Here is a 22401-nt window from a genome sequence, read left to right as displayed (position 1 = left end):
TTCCAGAGACCTGTACCCTGAAGGGACTGGAAAAGTATATTTAGTTGCATTGAATCTTTGCTTTCCAAGAGAGGTGGAATCTGTAGTTGCCTTTATTTTCCTTCTTTTAATTGCTTTATGAGTAGTTTTTCTGAATTTGTATAACACAGTAAATCACAACCCAGCCAACCACAGTTTAGCTAGGAAGTTGGGGGAACCCAGCCTACCTCGTTAACTTAAACATCAGTGCATTGTGCAAACCCAGAAAATAGTGTTAGATGAGTAAACTATTTATTTATATTTCGAGTTTCATTACCACCCATCTCACTCAAAGAGTGACTCTGGGCAGTTTACAATAAAACTAGGATAAATACATTAAAATACAATAAAAACAATATTCTTAATAAAAATATAAACATAAAATCCAAGATAGAATGTTTATTTTACTATGGTTAAATATATGTATTAGTCACAGTGTTAAGGGGGAAGGGAGAAAAAATGACATATATAATATTTTATAATTGTATAAATAAACTATGAGTCTTTTCATGTACACTGTAGATTTTCTGAAGCTCTAGACCAATTCATGAAATCAAAAACCATGGTCAATCTTAAGATTGTGCCTGGAATACTGACATGGCCTACAACTTCAGTAGTAATCAAAGAGACAAGGTCAGAGAAATTACAAGTAAGTCACAATGCTGTTTTGTACTTTTTATTGAGCCATTATAAGCCATCTCACATGGTGCCTCTCCAGAATATATTTCTCATCATGACAACTGCATCCGAGCAGAAGAGCTTTTATTCTTGTTCAGTGGAGGCATAGATAATTTTATCCATCCATTTCAGAAACTGCTTCTACCTTTCAAAGGGGTTTATATTGCCTCTGCTGGGTAAGCAGGTTGCTTCAGTCATTGAGTTTGCAAAACTCACATGGGCCCTTAAAAATTTCTCTTTGCTCTCTTGCTTCCTGTCAAAATAAACCTGCCAAAATTGTGCCTAGGTATAAGCAATGCACCGCTGAATTATATGTGTAGTTGGGAGCCTGATGCTCTCTAGGCAAGGCTAATCAAACAACAACAGCAATAATAAATACCATGATGTTCATGAGGAATAATCAGTGCAGGTGGAGAGGAGACAATAGGGTGGGTAGAGAGGACATTGCTCTGTCAGGACTGAAAATGGGGAGAATAGTTACAGGAGCTGCATCTGCCAGAATCTGTCTCTGCATAGGCAGGTGTTTTCCACATGACAGACATTTGGATAAAACTCAGTTTCCTATGCTTATGGGCTGCTTCTCCTTTCATTTCCCCCAGTGACTTATCCCAAATTTGCTCCCTGAATTTTATAAATGCTTAAGCTCTGAGGGGAAAAAATGTGGCATTACTTTCTTTATGTGAGACTCACATTTCCTCTTCTAGACCTTTCAAGGTAAGCAATTTTGACCAAGCAGGTGAACTTTCAGTAGGGGCCTTTTCCATCAGTGATCTGATCCCCATTCGTTACAGTGCTCTTAGTACCAAGGAATGATAGTGATTGGTGTGTGTTATGGTCTTATGACCTGGATTTAGTTAGTTTTCCTTTTGTTGAGTGTTAAACCTGCTGCTCCTACCTTCAGGAAAACTGAATTCTCACTTTTGAAATCAAGATACATTATGTCTAGTGCATTCCAGCAATTCCCAGAGAAAAAGTGAGATAAAGGTGTGGAACTGCGAAGCCAAGGATTGCAACATAGGGTACTTCCTCCATGTTATATTCCAGCAGGAGGAAAGGAGGAGGAGAGGCATTTGGGAGGTATAGAACTTAGGGAGGCTCAGAATCCAAGCCTTGGAATACTTTTTCTTGTCAGGGAGACTGGGTTAGGATTTTTTTAGCACAGGAAGTAGATGTCAGGCCCTGCCCAAGAACGACCAAAAACCAGTCAAGCCAAACTTCAGTTCTTTATTTGTTAACGCAGTATAGACAGAATCTTGCCAGACTAAAGCAACTCTACCTAACCTAAGGGGAAATAACCTGGGAAAGCTCTAGGGCGGGGCTATTCTGAATCTCTGAGCTTTCCCACAACTGCCCTATGGACTATGTTTCCGCTTATCTCCTTCCCCTTCTTGGAATGTGCTCCCTCCTTCCTGAGAACCAGCGGCGCTGCTGAAATCCACCACAGTACGCTAGTAGTGACAGGATATAGACACTGTGTAGAATCAAGTGAGCCTGTTTAAAAACTTGTTTTAATTATTTAATAAAATCCAATACATTCCTTTGTTGCTGTGTTAACAAAGTGTCTGCACTTTCCTGTATCTTCCCTATATTCCATCCATTTATGTTATCCTAGAGACTTAAAGAATTTCCAGACTCTCAATGTATTTTACTGGTGAGAGCAGAAGAAAAAGATAATGAAAAAAACTCTCCCACAACAGGACAGTTTGTCTAGTAAGAATTATTCTTGGCAAATCCATGCTGATAGAAGGAAATCATTTTTAATGTGCTTGCATATTGAATCTTTATGAATTGCCAAAAAATCTAAGATTGACTGGTTTATTGTCCTTGGACCATTCTTTTTCCTCTGCTCTTCCCCAAATACCTGACTTTTCACCAATTCTCCAGGATTTCTCAGAGATAATACCGACAGCTTTTTTTTTCAGCTTTGTACAAGGCAGTGAGTCTTCCGGGTGAGGGAATGATGAACTAGACGTCTCCGAAGGAGGGGAGATGATGCTGTGGCCAAGACTGATGGACTGTGGCAAGCTTGTCTAATGGAATGTCTCTGGACAAGGAGAGGACAAGAGATCAGCCAGTTGTGCTCCAGACAGCTGCTCCTTGTAAGAAGACCGCAGACAGCAGCTGACCCATCAGTCTGAGCGCCAGGAGACAAGGGAAGCCATCAGGCTCTCTTTTTATTAAGTTTAAGACAAAAACTACAAAACAAAACAAAAAAACTACAAAAAGAAAGAAAGAAAACTAAAAAGTGTAAAACACAAGAAAAAAGAATTTTAAAGATTACATACAAAGGTGACTTCCAACTTTCAACAAGATTGTACAGCAATTTCTCTAATCAGTCTCTTACTCTATATCAAACCAAGATCACATCATTTCTATAAATCCTTCCATTAGCACATACAAATCACTAATGCAGTTGCTCCTTCCCTTTATATGAATAATATATATATATATACGCACACAAACGCACGCGCACACATACATACATACATATATATAAAATTTCTAAATCAACTTCCTTCCCCGTAAGACAACATACATTTAGTTCCTTTCTTCCTGTCACTATTCTCTATATTTCTGTCCACTACAATGAAAATCAAATTATAAATACATATAAATTGTCTGCTTTTATGATTAATAATACTACAATAATCTTAACTCTATTAAACCTAAAAATCAAACAATTATTATTATATCTTATAAATATCTAATAACTTGCAAATCAAACAGATCTTAAAACAATTCCAATATATCTTAATCCAAGTCATTAAAAGAAAATGAATTCATAACTTCATTATCAATCCAGTGATACATTCTTAAATTTTCAGCCTACTTCAAAGTAAACTTAAACAATTACATATCTCCCAATTACACCCAAGACATTTTTCTTATAAAAATCAAACAGCCCAACTGCCCCCCATGAAAACTCAAACCTGTCAGCAAAAAACTTCCCACATAACATATTTTCTTCTTTCCCATAGCAATCCTTCAGAAAGACAATAATTTCCCAGAAAAACAACTCTTTATAATCTGCAGTTCAGACTGTTGCTGTAACCCCTTCAATTCCAAGATGCAGTCTTCGCCTGGCATAACTTCAGTGTCACTGACAACAAAAGCATCTTCTTCTTTGCCGAAATCTTCATCTTTCTCCATACTGTCTTCAGCCAGATGACGCAGTTTAGTAATGATCTCTTCCCCAATATCCTGTATATTCTGCAGAATAACTTGACAGCAGTCTGAAAAAGTCTCTTTAAAGGACTGCTTAAGCTCAGAACAAAACTAAAAAAAAAAACTCTTCCATTTTTCAGGCAGTAGATTATGGCACCCCCTAGCTACTTGACTCACAGTAGATAGGAGTTAATAAGTTAATAACAAAGTTTCCGCATGAAATTGAAACAACAAAAGAAGATATACTAACAAGCAGATCTAGAGGAAGGTGAACAAAAGACTAAGAATGAAAAACAAGAAATCCAGTGTATAGGAAAATACTCCTTCAAATTCAGTATGAAAAAAATAACAGGAAAGCAATTATTTATTCTCAGTTTTCCTTAACCTTTGAATGGGAAAACAAGCCAAAACTTTAAAAGATTTTTAAAAATATTCCAGAAATAACAATAAGCACCAAGAGAGTTCGTTCTTCTTACTGTAGAAAGCCTCTCTTAGGATATAGAACTTAAAAAATTAAACTGGATAATTAGGAAATGGGAAGGCAGGACTTACTGTCCCTTTAAGGGACTGCAGTGCAGCTCAGAAAGCGAGAAATCCCAGTCTCCCGGCGAAGTCTTCCCTGTCAATTGCGCACACCGTCCACGATCTCCTGGGTACAATTTATCGTTTGGAGGACAAATGGGTTGATTCCAAGCTTTTTCCTTTATCTGGAAAAAAGCTCTGGGCTACAAGAGAACCAGCCTGAGCCTGAAAAAATTTCCACGGAGCTCACTGGCACAGCTACTCAGTCCGCCATATTCCCACCAGAAGCCACTGCCATCAAGCTCTCAAATGCAGCAGAGCCTTTAAGGACACTGGGTTTGCCTAACATCACTTTTAAAACACTTTTGGATTTACAATTTAAAGTTAAAAGAGGTCTTCAAAGCAACAAGTTTGAAAAAGTACCTGGTAGGTAAAACTTCATCCTAAAATGGAGAAAAAAAATCAACTAACAGCTTAAAGAATTTAAATAATATAAAAGAAGTGGCAAAAAGCTAAATAAGAATTTAATTCAAGAAAGTTTTAAATGAATTAAGGGACAAGATGCATTTGGAATATTAGGACTTTTGCAATAACTGAATAAACAACACATTTTTGTGGGAACATAATTTTTTTAGTCTGTTAGGAAAGACATGATTGGTTGAAATTTGAAAATAAAGAAACAAAGTAACTTGAGAATTTGTGATTATAGAAATGGGACATTAGAGGGGACTAAAGTTCCAGGCAGGGGACAAAGAAAAGGGAGAAAACTTTGGCTTTTTTTCTTGAACCAAAAGAAGAGCAGTGAAATCTATAAAATGATAGACAAAGGTATGACACATGAGACATTTCAAAGGATTTTTGAAGAATTGAGAGAGAAACATAGCTAAACTGACAGCAATAATTTATGTACCATAAATGCATTTTTTGAAGAAGACTCCAAAGAAGAAATGAAAGATGTGAAAAAGAATAATATGGAAGAATATATAGACCGACAGGATGAAGAGGTGAAATAAATTCTAGCTGATGTAGAAACATTAAAAAATAATGAAATTGTCAGTTATAAGACAGAGATGACAGCCATAGTGGAAATACAAATGAAAAGCCAAGAAATGAAAAATGACCCCGCTAAAGACTCACCACTGGATTTACAAAAGAGGGTTTCTAAAACCTTGAAAAAATCTTTCAGATGGGAGAAAAAAAGTTTGGCGATTCAATCCTATGACAACAACTTGATGAATTAAAATCAAGATTGTCAGAAGCAAAAGAAAGAATATAAAGTTGACTTGTTTGATCAGGATTAAAAGAAGAAATATTTCTATAAAATTCTGGAAACCCTTTATGGACTTTTTACTGATACTTGGATAGAAATGATAATTTTTGGATTTGCAAATGGATGGGGGTGGTATGGGAAGAAGTGAATTATGTACATAATCTTATCGAGTGTGGGGAAATACTAAATTTGCTTGTACTTGTTGCAAGGAAGATCAGAAATCACTTCTTCAAATATTTCTTTTTCTTTTCCCTTCCTCTTTCTCATTTCTTTTCCTTTTTGCACTTTGTATTTCTTTTCTATTTTCTTTTTTCTTTCTGATTTCAGTTGGTGTTATCTTATAGTATTGTTAAACTCCTCAATAAAAAGTATTTTTTAAAAAAGCATTGTACAAAGCAGTGCATCTGGCCCTGAAGATTTAAGATCTTTCAAGGGCAATAGATATTCCCTGAGCATGGTTCTATCAACCTCATCCTTTAATCATCCTTCTTCAGTCTGATGGAGACCATCCTTTTTGTTGAAGAAGACTGTGCCAAATGAGTAGTTCTGTCTTTGCTTTGTTATCTGTTAGCATTCTGATAATCTTCAAGCCTGGGCATATTTGTCCAGGTGCAGGTAGTCCTTCAAATAAACCCAAACTATTTAGTTGCTTAAAGGTAAAAAAAAAAAATCAGCATTTTAAATTGGGCTCAGAGGGCATTCCTATATATTGTAAAAGATTACCTGTGCACAATAAATTAGCAGTTATTAGCTTAGGAACTTGATGGTTATGTTGAGAATTATAAAAAAAATGTGATGCTTTAAGTCTTTAACCTAATTTGGTTGACAACGTTACTGAGAAAATGCTGCTTAAAATATCCATGTTACTGCTGTAGTACAGAAGCATCTTGCATTGTTTTGATGCAACTGAAAACCTTGAGTCTGTCTTAACTGACAGTATAATTACTAGTAGAAAGAATCAGACACAGTTTTTCCAATTGGTGGAAAAAAGCCCTCTGTGCTGAAAACAAATTAAAATATTCAGTCTTTCACTTAATGTGTTACTTGATGGTATGGGGTATTCAGCAGTTATACTTTGTTAGGACTTTTAAGAGTGATATGTATAGACGTTACTCTTGTTCATTTGCCATGAATTTGGTCTTTCAAAGTTGTTCTGAAGCTTAGCAGTACTTAGCAGTACAAAATCTCCAGAGAACAAGTGACAGTATATAACTTTGGTTTTTCTGGGTCATAGGTTATATTGGAAGATTGTATTGCAGAATGCAAGTTTCCTCCCAAACCAGATGCAGTATGTCGTTACCAGCAATGCCAAGCACATAAAATCAAAATATATTTTAGTGACCCAGATTTCAAGGTAAATACTATATTTCAATTATGTTGTCTCTTTGTTGAGACGCTTTTGCAAAACATAATTACTTTTCTAGTACTACTTATTCATGCTTTAGTTATATTTTTGCTGGGTTAACATTTCTTTCTCCAAATTTCAGGGTTTTATACGTGTTGCCTGCTGTGAACAGTGTATAGTAGAATTTCATTTAAGTTGTTGGAAAAAAGTGAAAGCTACAATGTATTGCGATAAAAATGATAAGGTAACATCTTGAAATTCTGTCCTCTGTGAAGGTTGCTTAATCTTGTATTGAACTGAATACAAGATTTCATGAGTTTAGCATGCTTGATGTGCATTTGTATGATCAATATTTGCTGTATCATCATGACACTTTCACTCATAATAAGGGAAATTCATGGGTTCAGGGTTACATAGGCATTAGGCCATTCAAACAATGTAAGGGGAAGCTAATGAACTGCTAATACGGTGTTACAGGAAAAGGAATTATTTCTTGTGCATTGTTCCCTTATATTTTGTTTGCAATTTGCAAAATAACCTAAGGAATATTAGCTACCCTGAACTCAGTTAAGGTCATGATGTCTTTGAATTTAAGTTGCTAAGGATGATGATGAAAGTATGGATCCATTCATGATACAGTAAATATTCAGCAGTAGTAAATGTGTTAATATTTGAAAGGAAACAGGAGCAAAATAATAAAATAATATTGTATCTGTATGTCATTTATACAGTGCTTAAATTTGGCATAAATTCAAAGATAGTATGTAAATTCCATAAACCTTGCAGTAAAATCCTGTCCACAGATACATTTTCTGCTAACATCCACAGGATATTCTTCAAGAGATGTGTTTCACTCCAGATTGTAGAGGCCTTATTTCTAAAATCATTGTCTTCAGTTCGTCTGGTATTGTGAAATGTGAGGTAAGTATTGATAAATGTTCATTTAAAAAAATAATTTTGCTTTCTTTCAGTGGAATCAAAATGCTAAGATACTATTTTGCTGCAGACAAGAATTTTGGATCAACTTAATTATATGTGCTCGTTGTACCAGTTGTGAATAAGAGGACAAAAGACTGTACATTTCCTAGTTCTCCTGCTTTCTCCAGAGTAAATTCTTATTTCCTGTTAGCAACCAAGGCATTGGGGAATTCATGCTGAATAGAGAAGCAGTAGAGAAGAAGAAATACATGAGCTTGTAGTTTGCCCCTAATCTCTTAATTACGGTTCAGAGAGTAGCAGTCTGTGGCGTTAGACCTCAACCTAGCTCTTCTTTGGAAAGAGTAGTTAAGAAAACTTAGGTTGTTGCTGAAAAATTATACAGGTGGATCTTGTTATTTGTCTGAGTACCATTCCATTGGATAATGAGATCTTGAAAAAAGTACTTCATACACGTGCAGATGCCTATCCACCCTTTTGTACATGTGTAAAACACACACACACACACACACACACCCTATTTCAAATGAACAAAACCACTGATCAAAACTGCTGATATGGATAACAAGCCTGGTGTGTATTTTCCAACTGCAGAGAAGCAAAACCACCAATAACAAGACCATCATTAATGAAGGCCACCTGTATAACAATATTTTTCACCTGATTTTGATAGTCAATAAAAATTGATGGATGGGATGAAGAACACTGATAATACTGAAAATTGATTTAGTTGAAAAGAATCTATGCTGAATAACTATATTCTAACGTTGAATAAAATAATGTATAATCTATGATTAAATAAAATTTGTGGTCTTAGTAAAGCATACTAATATGAATTAATCTAATAGCAAATCAGCATCTCCTTCATTTTAACAACTGTAATAAAATAGTATTAAGGAAAAGGGATATTTGAAGCTGACATTTTTTGCTTCCCTAGTTTGAACATAAAATAACAACCAAGAGTCCTCCAAGGCCTGTTCTGAAGCAGAAATGCTCAAGGTAAGTTTCCAAACTCTCGAAGTAACAAAGTTTTCAGAGCAACATATCCCCAATAAGAAAAGGTATCTAGTAACTGAAAAATGCTATTTCTTACAATGGGATACACAAAGATATTGTTGATAGAATATTTGGGGCAACTGGATCGCTTATCCTCCGGCCATGAGTGACCTATCAAGGTTAATAGGGCTTCTCTAAGTCACTTTGAGGTAATGACAAATAATGTTCAAAAGTTTCTAAACACTGTACAAATCAGCATTTATCAACTTTAAATTTTTAATTGGATTTTCATTTGGAAAAGAATATTGGTTTTGAATGGGACCTAGTACTGTAAGTACAATCAGCGCTCATACAAATTTGTGGCTTTTATTAATGATTATTAACATAGAATGTAGAATTATGTAAGGTAAAGGTAAAGGTTTCCCTTGACATTAAGTCCAGCCGTGTCTGACTCTAGGGGGCGGTGCTCATCTCCGTTTCAAAGCCGAAGAGCCGGCATTTGTCCATAGACACTTCCGTGGTCATGTGGCTGGCATGACTACACGGAACACCGTTACCTGCCCGCCGAAGCGGTACCTATTAATCTACTCACATTTGCATGTTTTCGAACTGCTAGGTTGGCAGGAGCTGGGACTAGCAACGGGAGCTCACCCCGTCACGCGGATTCGAACTGCCGACCTTCCGATCGGCAAGCTCAGCAGCTCAGAGGTTTAACCCGCAGCGCCACCGCGTCCCCTTAGAATTATGTAGCCGTGTGTAATTCTGTTGAATGTAATAGAGCTTTGTGGGAATTATGCCATTGTAGTTGTACCTAATATTTTTGGAATCTTATGTGTCATTTCATTAAACTTACTTTTATTCATAGTGTAAATCTTAAATGTCTGCATTAACCATATTAGGCTACAGACAATTACCCAGGATACTAAAGTTCATGTACCTTTTAAAAATGGTGACATATTTTAGTATTTAAAGATTATTTTATCTGATTGTCACAGCACTCCTGAATTTCCTCTTCATTGAGAGCTGTCCAAATGCCCGTTATACTCACATAGCTCATTGGCTAGCTCCTCTTTGCTTTTGTCAAATAGGAACTGGGCATAAAATCTCATCAGTACCTCAAGCATTGATGGTTTTGCCCTTTCAGTGGTGAATTATATACATGTATTTTTAAATGTCTTGTAAGGCTTAATCTTAATTCTTTGCATCAGTTTTAGGAAGTTACAAGTAAAACAGGAGAAAAAATTAAGAAGAAAATTTATAAAAGAGGCAGTATCCTTATCCTTAACAGAACTTGCAGAAGTATTTCACAGAACCAACACTGTGGCGAAAGATGATAGCCATAAAGGTAACTGGATATAGATCTATCTTTTGAGAATATCTTCATTTCTCTATGTATTGATGTCCTGTTTATATCACCAGAAATCTGGCCATCACAGCATTTGTTTTATCTTAGGCAATATTCCGCAGAATTTTTTTACTGGGGATACAGTCCTGCAACTTATTGGACGGTATGCAGCGAATATACAAGGTGGTGTACGAGATGTCTTCAAACTTTTGACTGAATTAGTTTCATGGTGGGTACTTAGTGAAGAGGATTATGCACTCTTTTCAGCAAGTTGTCTATCATCAGCTGAAGTAATGGACCAGCTCATAAGCTTTTTAATTGCTAAAAACGATAGAGTGAAGACAAGAATTTTTGTACATGTTCTAAGTGAACTTGAAGAAGTGGATCCTAAGCTACAAGACTGGATGAAACATCTTGATAACAATGGTATGGTCACGTTTTCTATACTCATGTAATAATTTGAACACAGTCGTTTTGTTCCATTCTAGGACTATAACTTGGAATTTATGAACAAGGTTTGTTTATCTTAGAGAAGAGACTTAGCTGTTGCTTACTTGGAACTATTCTTACTCATTCTGATCTGCAAATTACCTTATGCTTTATTCTTAATTAAAGTTAAGGTTATTATTTAAATATAGAAAGAAAAAGCTGTATGAATCTTGGAAAGGTGTGCCCTCAGTGGGCAACACGGTAGTACTCTGTACTGAGACCTGCAGCAAAGTGAAGGGCCCATTGCATGGACATGCATGCAGAGATAAGCCAGTGCAGCAGTCAAAGCACCTGAGTGAGCAACCGCTGGAGAGCTTCAAAGAAAGGAGCTTCACACACTAATGTGCTGTGTGAAGTCACTCTTAAATGCTTTCAAAGGCCTAATATTGTAGTGATCTAGGGTAAATACGTACATTTATTACATCTGATGAAAATAAAGTATATCCTAAAACAGGTGTAATTATGCATGTCATAACTACAGTCTTATCAAAAGGAAACAGTCCCTTAAAACCAGTCACATCCAATCTTTTGGGGGACTGGAATGTATCTTGGCTGCCAAATTTTTCTTGCCAGAATTTCTTTCTAATTTGTTCATCATAATATGCCACTTACAGTGGTATGTTTTTAATAGCTTTAAGAATAGTGTTCTATATAGATTTTTAATTTTTCAGGGCAATGCAGTATCCAGAGCTAGATGCAAATTGTCGCATTTGTTTTATTCTGCTGGTTTTGCTTCTCCTTTAATATCTATGCCACTTCTAATATGCCTAGGCTTAAACCAGTATGTTTCTAGAAACTATACGTAGATTAAAGTTACTTTATTTACTTTGTAGAATAGGACACGTATCTCCATCAGTAGGCAAGTTCTATTTCAAACGGGTTTTTTTAATTGAAGATTTTTATTACTTTCTACATGTCTATGAGCTGCTTTGGGAGGAAGAGTGGCACAAAAATAAAATATAATACTAATACAACAATAATAATATAATATTCTTGTGTGTGTGTGTGTGTAAAGTTATTATAAATGCCACCCAGAGGGTAAATGATAATCTTCACGTGAGTCTTACTAGTGCTACTGCTGCTGTTATTGTTACTATTACAATTATTTTGCAGGTTTAAAAGCTACCAAAATTTTTCTCTTGGAATATGGGACTTACTTTCTGCAGCTTGATTTTAGTTCAGTAACAGTCCTCTGGAATGAGAAATATGGTATTAAACTCAGCAGGACATTCACCTGCATATCTAAAGATACGACTGAAATGCTAAAATACTTAGAAGAGTTCTCCTTAATGGAAATTCGCTGTTTACTGTGGCTTTTAGAAGAAAACAGACAGTGTTTCCCATTTCTTCATAAATGTTTAGATGACTATTTTGATAACCTGGGTAAGTATGAAAGGATAAGGAAGAGTCCCTCTTCTGGGGGAGATGGGCGGTAACAAAATTTGAATAATACATAAAAGTTACTCTCTGAAATGTAATCACAGTTCATGGAGGTGTATTTATATTTGTCACCCAACAGAAATCCCCAGAAATAACTTGGCAGAAAGGACTAGCTGATTTTTCAGATAGTGTCAGCCTTGCGAGGTAGTCCAAGGTAGACAAGAAGTATACCCAGGAGTACTAGCTCTATCTTTATTGTAAGGTTACTTTAACAGTATCTTGCAAGTCTAAAAGTATCCCTCCCATCCCTCACTTTTACTCTCCTGAAAACCAGGGAGGCTCCCTTCTGAGATGCTTTCACCACCCCTCCTCTTTCGGGCTCACATTTCATTCATCAGACTGTTGTCTAGGCTGTGGCTTTTCCTCCCAGGGTCATTCCTGCATACCATTACAAGTAGTTATAGTTTGGGTGAGGGGTAGATTGTAATGAAGGTATAGAGATTAGGTAAACTGTAGGCAAATTCCATACTTGTGGCTGTGTATGGATAATGTTGGATATGTAAAATCCCAACACTACTTTGATGAGGACAGGATGGAAGTTTATTTTGGTTATACCCTTGACTAGTATTTGGTTGTTAATTAGTTTGTTGGGTATGTAATGGGAGGTCTGTTGGTGTGTTGATTTCTGTAGTCATAGGCATGAAGAATTTTGTCTTTAGGCCCATTTTGCATATTGTGCTGAAATTATTATTTCTATTTAATTCACTTATTTGAACAACTATTGAATACTGATTGAAAAGCATGTGTTGAACTCTGGAGTAGGTCCTGGGATTTAGATCATTTTAAAGAATAATTTACAATGTCCTGTGTTTTTTTGTGTATTTTTCTTACAATAAATGCAATTTATTTTTTAAATAGATAATCCTTTTATTGTGTTAAGGAAGGAATATACTGAACCTACTTCAGTAAGTTTGTTTTTTCTGTTGATCTCTTCATTGCAATTAAAACATGAATGCATTAATAACAATTCTTTCTAAGAGGTTTGGAAGAAATAGTGTTAATTTTAGATATTGCCCTCACCCCATTACAGCTAATCCCATATTAACCAACACATTTCAAAGCAAATAAAATACATTATTTAAATATAATTTAAGCATGGTGATAGTATGTCAAAAGCAACTCATATATTCATTAAAAATAGCTCTTTTTCTCAAATATTTGACATTTTCTGTGGCACACATTACCATGGGAGATAGCCGCTTGTGTTCGGAGTTAAAATATCAGAAGCATCCCATTTTTATTATGCCTTTTTTTCCTTTAGTCCTTATTATTTCTGCAAAAAAATTTCTTTTGGTAGTTTTTACTATATAGTTGTGTTATGTTTATATCCATAGTACTGCTAACCACAGGTAGCTGTAATCTGGATATTCAAATTGCTTCAAGCCCTGTTTTAAAATTGAATTATGCTTAGTATTTCCATTACTCTTTATAAAATATAGTAAGTTTTATATAAAAGTTGCTTTTGGAAATGGGGAATGTCCTTCCTGACATTTGCAAAAGGAAGCCTTTTAATTGGATGGGAAGTCTCCAATTCCTGGCCAGAAGCAACTCATAAAGTCTTCTGCATGCATCCCAGGCAAAGGTCCTGCTCCCTTTGTGCAGGAGGATTCAGGGACTGATTGTTTCCTGCTGCATGAGAAAAAAGATCTGCAGAAGGGGAATCCAGCCTATGGGCTGGATTTGATTCTCCATCCCACAATATATTTAAGCCCTACCAGCACATGCTGTGTCAGAGATAGGGCCAAGAGATGTAGCCTCATTCCTGTTTTCATTGGTAGAATAGAATCATGAAGCACCATGTGTACAGGATAAGGCTTAATACTGAAAAGGAATGAGCATGAATTTAGGAGGAAGGCTATCTATTGTAAGAAATTAGGAAATGTTATATTTGTACTTAATTTGGTAGAGGCAGAAATTATATAATGTACTGTTATTTCACTAAGCTTCAACAGTATTTGCAATGCTATATAGCTAGCAGATTTTTTTTAAAATGTAAAAGAACAATATATTTTACCTGTCATGGTACTGGTTATGTGAACTAGATATTTCTCTCTGATTTGGGCTTTGCAGTGTAAACTTGGATTTAATTTTGTTAAGTTTTGGTGAAAACAATGTTTCCTGAAATTTGTATTTCAGCATTTAGCAAATTGATTTCTGTTTGGGATGCTCGTTATACATTGAGAGTTGTTTGAAATATTTTCAGTTTTATCCTAGATGTAATAAATTAGAAAGGAGGAAAGATGCTAATGCACTTGTGTCTGCCTTATGCGAGTCAAAGAGCATTTGGTGGGCCACTCTAGGAATGGAATGCTAAAGAAGTTTGGTCTTTGGCCTGACTTAGCACAATTCATCTATATTCAGGGTTGCTGTTTTCTTACTTATACAATTGATAAAGAGCCAGTATACCGGATCTGTTTATTTCTCATACGTAATTGCAATGTTTTGACATCATCAGTGATCACTGGCTTTTTTTCAGTATTGTTCAGTACTGAAGCCTGTAATGTAATAGAATAGAAAACAAACAGTTCCCAATTTTTAAAAAATAACTATTAGCCTGAAAAAAGAGCAGTATTTTTTCCTGTAAAGTATTGGTGAGACAGGGTTAATGCTAAACATTTGATTTCTTTTTTCTTCTAGAATAATGTTATCAAAGTTAAAAACAAAAACCGAAAAAAGACAAAAGAATCCAAGGTATATAATTTTAAAATGTACCAATGATACTGAATCTAGCAAATAACCATTTACTTTCCTTGCTTTAAATTTCTTTCTGGTTGAAGACCATTTTTGTATGTTTTGTTTTGTGTTGTGTTTCAAAAACAATGTATCCTTTCCATTCTTCCAACATTTTATAGCTTTGATCATATGGGGAAACTCAATTCTTTGGCTGTTTAGGGTTTTAAGAATATAAGGAAGAAACCCAGCTAATTAAAAACTCACTATTAATGTATTTATTTTAAAAATATGTGTAACAGAATAATAGTTTCAGAGACAAAAATTAATACTTTTACTCTAGATACTACCAGAATGTTGGCAAAAGGTATCATCTTAAAGGGGCACTTCTACCTGGTTAGAAAGTTGTTTTGGCTTTTAAAGAATTTTAAATTCTAATTGAAATGGAAGTTAATGTGCATAACTTAAACACCAATAAGTTAATGAGACTTATAAAAGTGCACAAAAACATCTATCAACAAAAAAGGATCATACTCAGAAGGGTAATCATGTTAATTTCTTGAAAAAAAAGCCTTGAGTTAATGTAACATTGGTGTATTAGATTATATAATTTTACAGTCTACTTCATAGGGCACCAATGCTTAAGTCATAATTTATTTGATAAACAATGTTGACAAAGTCCTGGCTGGATCAAAACAAAGCAATCCTAATTGGATTTTATTCTTCAATAAATAACATTCGGATTATATCTGAAGACTTAGCTAAAAGTAGTCCCCATAACAGTCATTAAGACTTGAGCCCTTTTTGCTTCCACATTCTCCAAGTTCAAGTGAGTCTGGATCCAGCTGTAAATAACATCAGAGTTTAATGCAAAGGGGACAACAATTGGCATATGCATTTCTTAAAATGTATATCTAGTTTTAAGGAATAAATTTTGACCAATTTTGGGAATATAGAATGTTCCTATTTAGTTTCTAGCTCATGTGTTAAAAGGTATCTGCAGTATGCATGTAAACCTATTCAATTCTAATTCTAATTTGCTTCATTCTTACTTTTTAAACAAATTTCTATGTTCTTAATTTAGGCTATTTTAGTTGTGTCTGGTGGAGTTGGTACAGTAACTCAAGAAGAAGACAATATATTTTCTGAAGAAAATACATTGTAAGTTGTACTGCATGAAAATGCACTCATAAAAAATCTAGCCTCAATTAAATTCAGATAAATTCTTTTCTTTGTGGGAATTATGTACATGCTCATAACTTTTCTTTAAAGCATTTAAAATATGCAGTGCCATGCCAGATAGACAGATACATTTCTGGCTCAAAATAGTCATATTTTATGTCCATTTGTTCCCCTTTGACAATGAAAAGCTCTTCGATAAGCAGAAGCTTCCCTCAGAAGAAAAAGATAAGAGGCAGGTTTTGCTGATCTCCTGCTTCCTTTTGGAAACCTCTTAGGAATTGAATAGAGAATAATGGATAAGGGAGGGGGATCAGCAAAATATTGCTCCCTTTCCTATTTTGTTAAGGGAAATTTGTGCTGGATCGAAGAGTCCTTCACTGTTGGAGGAGCACCAGAAAATACAGTTAAATCATTATTTCTTAATTCTCTTTGTAACTTGAAGAAATCCTTTAGAGAATATACAAGACTCAACTCCATCAGCATCCCACACAAGTGTTGTGAAAGAATCCTGATTAATCTCTGTTATAGTAAGTTTGTAAAAGTACATGCAAAAAAGTGTTTCATTCCATCATAGAAATTGTAAGATGCGCGTGTCTTTCCTGGTTAGTGCTTATAATATATGTAATTGTAAATTGGAGTTAAGATTAGTTTAACACCAATTTAATGAACTGTTGGCCTGAGTTCATTTTCTCATAGTTAGAATTATCATTGTTGTGGCCTGATTGAGCAACTTAACTATAAACGGTTAGGCATACAGTGGTTTATTATACATTATTTTTTCAAGTAGAAATAATCTGCTGTTCAAGTTTATCTTTTTTTTCCTTGACAGAAGTTTTATGAATCCACATGAGCCTTTTAGGATTCCAGATGATCATGAACAAGTGATGCTATTTGAAGCATTGTATAATACTGCTTCTTCTAACAACAATTATCAGAGAATTTTGGACAATTTCCCAGATCCAACTTGTGAAAGCTTATATGAGTATGTTCTTGTTTTCTCTTGTTAGTTGACTTTAGTTTTCCTCCATCCTTTATTAAACAAAAAAGATGGAAAAAAGTTGGACTGAATAACAGCTGTCAATTGTTAAAAGTTTAATGTGTATTATTCCTAAATTTATGGAGAAAGGTTCCTTTCTAAACCTCCTATTGAGGCCTCCCAAGCATCTGTTTCAAATGTGCCTTGGTTTTAAAAGCAGAGCAATGGACTGCTATATAGCTACAGTAATTGAAGTTAGCTTTTGAGATCATATATTATTGGGAATCCTTTGAAGCATTTTATTTCCTGTATGCTGCATTTGTGAGTTGGTTCTCTTTTTTCCTTGTTTTTCTTTATGCCTATCCAGTTCCTGTTTATGTTAGATTTTTTTTTTTTTTGCTGGAAATTCTTTTTTTAATTGCTAGAAAAGTTATTCATCCTGACTATGTTTGCCTGTTCTAGCTTGGCACCAATATATCAAAATACCTGTTGCTCCCCAAACCTGGATTTAAAACAAAGTTTGTTAATTGTCTTAAGTTGCAAGTTGTGTTTATAGGATAAGTTGCAGTATATTGGCTTCTAGAATCTAGCTTTGTTTACAATGCCCCTTTCACCATGTGTGTACTAGCTACACAGAAAGGGAAGTGGGGCTGCCCCAGAAGACTACTTCCCTAAAATCTCTGCATGTTTGTTTTAACACTTGAAAGGGAGCCATACATTCAAATGTGTGGGTGTTTAGAGATGCATTCAGACAATGCTATAGTATTAGGAAAAATTGTCCAACTTCTCCCACAGCATGTGATATTTGGAAAGCCCTGTAGTGTTTGATACAAAATTATATAAAGTCTATTTTCTGATGTTTACATTTCAAACTGGAATTCTTAAAATTGTCACACTGTGTTATTGTTGTAAAAGTGAGCGCTTAAGAAGTAAATCAGTAATGAACAGCTGACTTTATGGCTGCATCATTGCCTATGGCAAATAATTTTTTGCTTCCATCTAACTGAAAATCATGCAATATTTCTGAATGCAATTCCTTCAGAATATAAGAATGAGAGAATGTACCTACTTCTTACCTAAATGCCATCTGTTCTAGACACTTCTGAGTAATCTGATTGTATATATACAGATTATAATGCTTATTTTGATATTAAAATCATATTTTGATTACTTTCTCAGCTACTTTTCTCAAATCTTGGAAGAACATGGTCCCATGGAAATTGATAATCCACTATTAGTTGGGGAATATGAACTTTTTCCTGCAGACACTCGTAAGATAGTGGAGAATGCTGGTGGTTTGAAATCTTTTCTCCTGGGATCTCTACGTTTTATTATGATGGATGATCTTATTGGATTGATGAAACATGCAGCTATACTGCAGGAAAATGCAGGTCTCACCGGAATTCATGAAAACACTAAAAATCAAGAAAAGCTTTCAGAGAGCCTATATTGTCAAGAAAAGAATTTCCATAGCAAATCCAGTTTAAACCCAACTGCTAAGGAATTTAAGCCTTTTATTGATAAGCCTTATACTCCAATATCTAATTATACTCCAAATACTTTAGAAAATGTGACTACTAGCCACTCCTCATTTAGTCCTTTAGCTTCCTCATATGCCTTTTCTAGTCAGACAACTGACAGTGTGCCTGTGGCAAAATTATCTTTGTCTCCAGCTGTATCTGAAGATCATGCAATATTTCTGAATGAAATTCATTCAGAATACGCAAATGAGAGACTATCACCAGTTTTTACTCAAGTGCCACTTATGCCAGATATTTCTGAACAAACCATATATGCAGATTATAATACTTATCTTGATACTGATCCAGAAGAAATGACACACAACAAGTATAGCATTGACAAATTCACCACAGCTGATCAAGTGCATACATTTCAGAATACTCCGTGCATAGCAGTAAAGTCAGACATTCATGCTTGCAAAGAAAATCCTGACCAGGTTGAGGATCATTGTTGTAATGATGCTGAATGCAGTTCTGTTTCCAAAATAACAGATACAAAAACAAAAACAGAGAATAAACCTCTAGCAAGAAACAATCCCCGTTCAAGGATGATTGCTATACAGGTGAGAAAAATACATTAGTCTATGTTGTGTATATTAATGAGCTAATACTTTATTTTCTTCCTTTTCTAGCTTTTGACCACCTACATATATATTGTACAGTACTACAGTGGTAAAATATAATTTGTTTCAAACTGGAAGCATACTGTCATGTTTCCAACATTCTGCCAAACCATTCTAGTACTTGCTGTAGTTTAACAGAAACAAAGCAAAACTGTTTTGGGTTTCAGCCAAAACAGAATCTGTAAGGATTGGTTTGCACATCACACTGGTAGACATTGACTTGATTTTGACACATCTGAAATGTATTAGTTAGCTAACTGTATATACCTAATTACTGAAAAATCAAGTGCAACTAAAGTAATAGATTTTTGTAAATGCGGTCTAGATAAGCTTTGATTCTCAGTTTCAAACCCCCTCAGCAAGCAATGACTCAGATCTCAGTGGTGGTAGGACAGAACACAAAAAGATCCCAATAAGATGTGATTTGCCTTACCTATATTTGGTTTGGCCCACTGCTGGTATGCATTTCCCCACAGAGAACATAGCCTTCAACTCAAACTCAAATGAGAGTTTCCACTCTCTTTCCATAAGAGAGTTTCCACTCTCTTCCATGGGAAGAATCTCTGTTCCTAGCCCAGCAGGAAGGCATAAACAAAAAGGAACATATTCATAGTACGAAGGCCTGGTGTTTGGTGGTCACTGTGAAACTAGAGTGAAAATATAAGCTGCTTTGACTAAGGCGTGAGCTTAGGGTTCTGGCTGACTTCTCTACTGCTCTATATTATAATCAAAATGTTCCCAAAACAGTAAACATGTTTTGGGCTTAAAATAACAACTGCATCATGGAAGTTCAACCTAATAGTTCTCAGTGGCCTAGAATTTCTTAGGTTTGACTCAAATTCAGTAGGGGTTATTCTGGGATGAATAGCTTCTTCCTCCTCCTCCTCTGCCCCATGGCCTCAGTGCTAGGCCTTCCCACAACCTTCCCAGCACCCGCCTTTCCCTTATCTCCCTTAGCCATGGCCAGTACATTTGAATTCAGACATGGCTTACCAAATCTGCCCATCCCTCCCAGTACCTTTCTAGTATTCCCAATACCAAATGAGGATGCATTTTTCCCACTGTCTTCCACTTTGGAAAACCTCTGCTAGAACTCATGTTTTGGGTCCATGCCTAAACATTTTATTTATTTATTTAATTTTTATCCCACTTTTATTATTTTTATAAATAAGGTGGCGAGCATATCTAATACTCCTGCCTCCTGTTTTCCCCACAACAGCAACCCTGTGAGGTAGGTTGGGCTGAGAGAGAGTGACTGGACCAAGGTCACCCAGCCAGCTCTCATGCCTAAGGTGGGACTAGAACTCTCAGTCTCCTGGTTTCTAGCCCAGCACCTTAACCAATAGACCAAACTGGCTCTCCTGTCTTCAACATGTTTTGAAATTGTGTCTGGATGAAATATGTGCATTTTGGTCTGGGTACAGACCACCCCAAATTGGTTGTTCCATGCATAGAAAGTTTTGTACATCCCTAATTAGAGTACAATGTCAATGTCTCATTTGTTGCCTTTGGATATCCGGAGGATTCTTGTTAGGGTACTCTTGTTAGGTATTATAGGATCATTATATGCATTTTTTTTTAAAAAATAGCAAACAAAATAAACAATCTATGCTAATAGATAAAAAACATTCAGTGGTCATGTGATCAAAATTCAGGCTCTTGGCAGCCTGCCCACATTTATGACTGCAGGATGCACTTCAACTCCTCCCGCCTGTCCTTCCCATCCCTGCCCTTTTGGCTGTCCTACTCTCCACCGCCCCTGCCACCCTGCACTCTGCCTTGTACTCCCGCTGCCCTGCGCACCACTCTGCACCCCTGCCACCCTGAGCTCCGCTGCCCCCGCCATCCAGAGCTCTTCCCCCCCAGCTAACCTTTGGCATCTTCTTCCTCCTGCTGCTGACAAGGAGCACCTGGCCTGGCCCTTCAGAAGGCAGCTACTGGCCACACGCAGCTATGAAGCCTTGCAAGGCCTCAGGAAGGCAGGTGTAGGCCCAGCTCAAGAACGACGACGAGTCAGTGCATTCAAAACTCCAGTTCTTTATTGCTCTCACCGTACAGACAGAATCTTGCCAGACTATATCTATCCTAACTAACCTAAGGGAAAATAACCTGGGAGACTCTAGAGTGGGGCTACTCTGGCTCTCTCTGTCTCCCCCTGCCAAGGCTCTCCAAACAAAGTTGGAATGCACTCCCTCCTTCCTGAGAACCAGTGGCAGCTTCGAAATCCACCACATCAGGCCAGCAGGGGCAGTGGAGTGCAGGGCAGCCAAAAGGACAGAGATCGGGCGGGGGGGAGATAGGCGTGGGATGGACTTTGAAGCAGAGTTGAGTGTGATAGGGCAGGAGAAGTGTGAGGACCTCGCCTAAGGACAGCACGGTCCTGGCCTAACAGCTGCAACTGGGACTACCAAAACTGCCATCACTAAGCAATGCAGTCATGTGATGTTTTGCCTAACAACCATATCACTTAGCAGTGGAAATTCTGGTCTCAGGGTTGTTAAGCGAGTACTACCTTTAAGGCCAAGTGACATCTTTTTAAATTACTATGTTTCAATAATCTGTCAGCTCCTTCTCCTTTGTAAATATGAGAACTATTGTGTGTGTCACACAGTTGCTTACCTTTATGCTGTTTTTTTCTAGTACTGTCATACTTTAAAGTTCTGAATATGTTCCATAATGAAGATCATAATAAATGTACATACTCTTTGAAAGTATTTTTTGGGACTTTACATTGTAGGTAGATCAGGAACTAGCAGATGTGGGAGTTAATACTTCACCTTTTCATCCTTATGAAACCCAACAAGTAAGTAAACTATCAGATATATAGAGTGAGCCCAGGGAGGGTGAAGGAACAAAATGTAACTCAGTATTGAAGCTGCTGTAATAATAAAGAAAATGTTGTTTTAAACTTCCTAACTGAAATTGCCAGTACTTAGTACATTTGTTTGGTTGGCTTTCAAATTTGGATGAATGTGTATAATTTGTAAGATGACATTAAATGCTGGCTTACTATATAAGTTCCTGTTTTATGGTGGGAGAGGAAATCAGATGTTTGTAGCAGGAACTGGTATTTCTTTAACATGGCTTTTAAATTATCAGGTTATTTTTTAAATGAAAATGTGTAGATAAAAGAATGTTTAAATTTTTATCTATGGCAGCAGTTATAATCTTAAATTAGTTATTGCTGTTTTTATGGTTATGTAGACTGACTGAAGCGTTGTAGAAA

General features: G+C 36.0%; 1 protein-coding gene across 4 annotated transcripts in view; it reads left to right on the top strand.

The window, feature by feature from the left end:
* The window catches only part of TTC3 (tetratricopeptide repeat domain 3), a 79756-nt gene that overhangs the window by 35435 nt on the left and 21920 nt on the right, over positions 1 to 22401 (top strand). For all 4 annotated transcript variants that reach the window (XM_063305364.1, XM_063305365.1, XM_063305366.1 and 1 more), the window contains exons 21-34: positions 541 to 667; positions 6888 to 7007; positions 7141 to 7242; positions 7827 to 7919; positions 8872 to 8933; positions 10139 to 10275; positions 10384 to 10701; positions 11878 to 12147; positions 13063 to 13109; positions 14842 to 14895; positions 15959 to 16035; positions 16886 to 17038; positions 18212 to 19115; positions 21913 to 21978. In XM_063305364.1, the coding sequence (XP_063161434.1) occupies positions 541 to 667; positions 6888 to 7007; positions 7141 to 7242; positions 7827 to 7919; positions 8872 to 8933; positions 10139 to 10275; positions 10384 to 10701; positions 11878 to 12147; positions 13063 to 13109; positions 14842 to 14895; positions 15959 to 16035; positions 16886 to 17038; positions 18212 to 19115; positions 21913 to 21978 (2530 nt within the window). The remainder of the gene's footprint in view (positions 1 to 540; positions 668 to 6887; positions 7008 to 7140; positions 7243 to 7826; positions 7920 to 8871; positions 8934 to 10138; positions 10276 to 10383; positions 10702 to 11877; positions 12148 to 13062; positions 13110 to 14841; positions 14896 to 15958; positions 16036 to 16885; positions 17039 to 18211; positions 19116 to 21912; positions 21979 to 22401) is intronic.

Source organism: Candoia aspera, chromosome 5 (genome assembly GCF_035149785.1).
Source record: "Candoia aspera isolate rCanAsp1 chromosome 5, rCanAsp1.hap2, whole genome shotgun sequence".
Taxonomy (NCBI): Eukaryota; Metazoa; Chordata; class Lepidosauria; order Squamata; family Boidae; genus Candoia; species Candoia aspera.
Note: the sequence above shows the minus strand (reverse complement) of the source record. Positions and strands in the feature narration are given on the sequence as shown.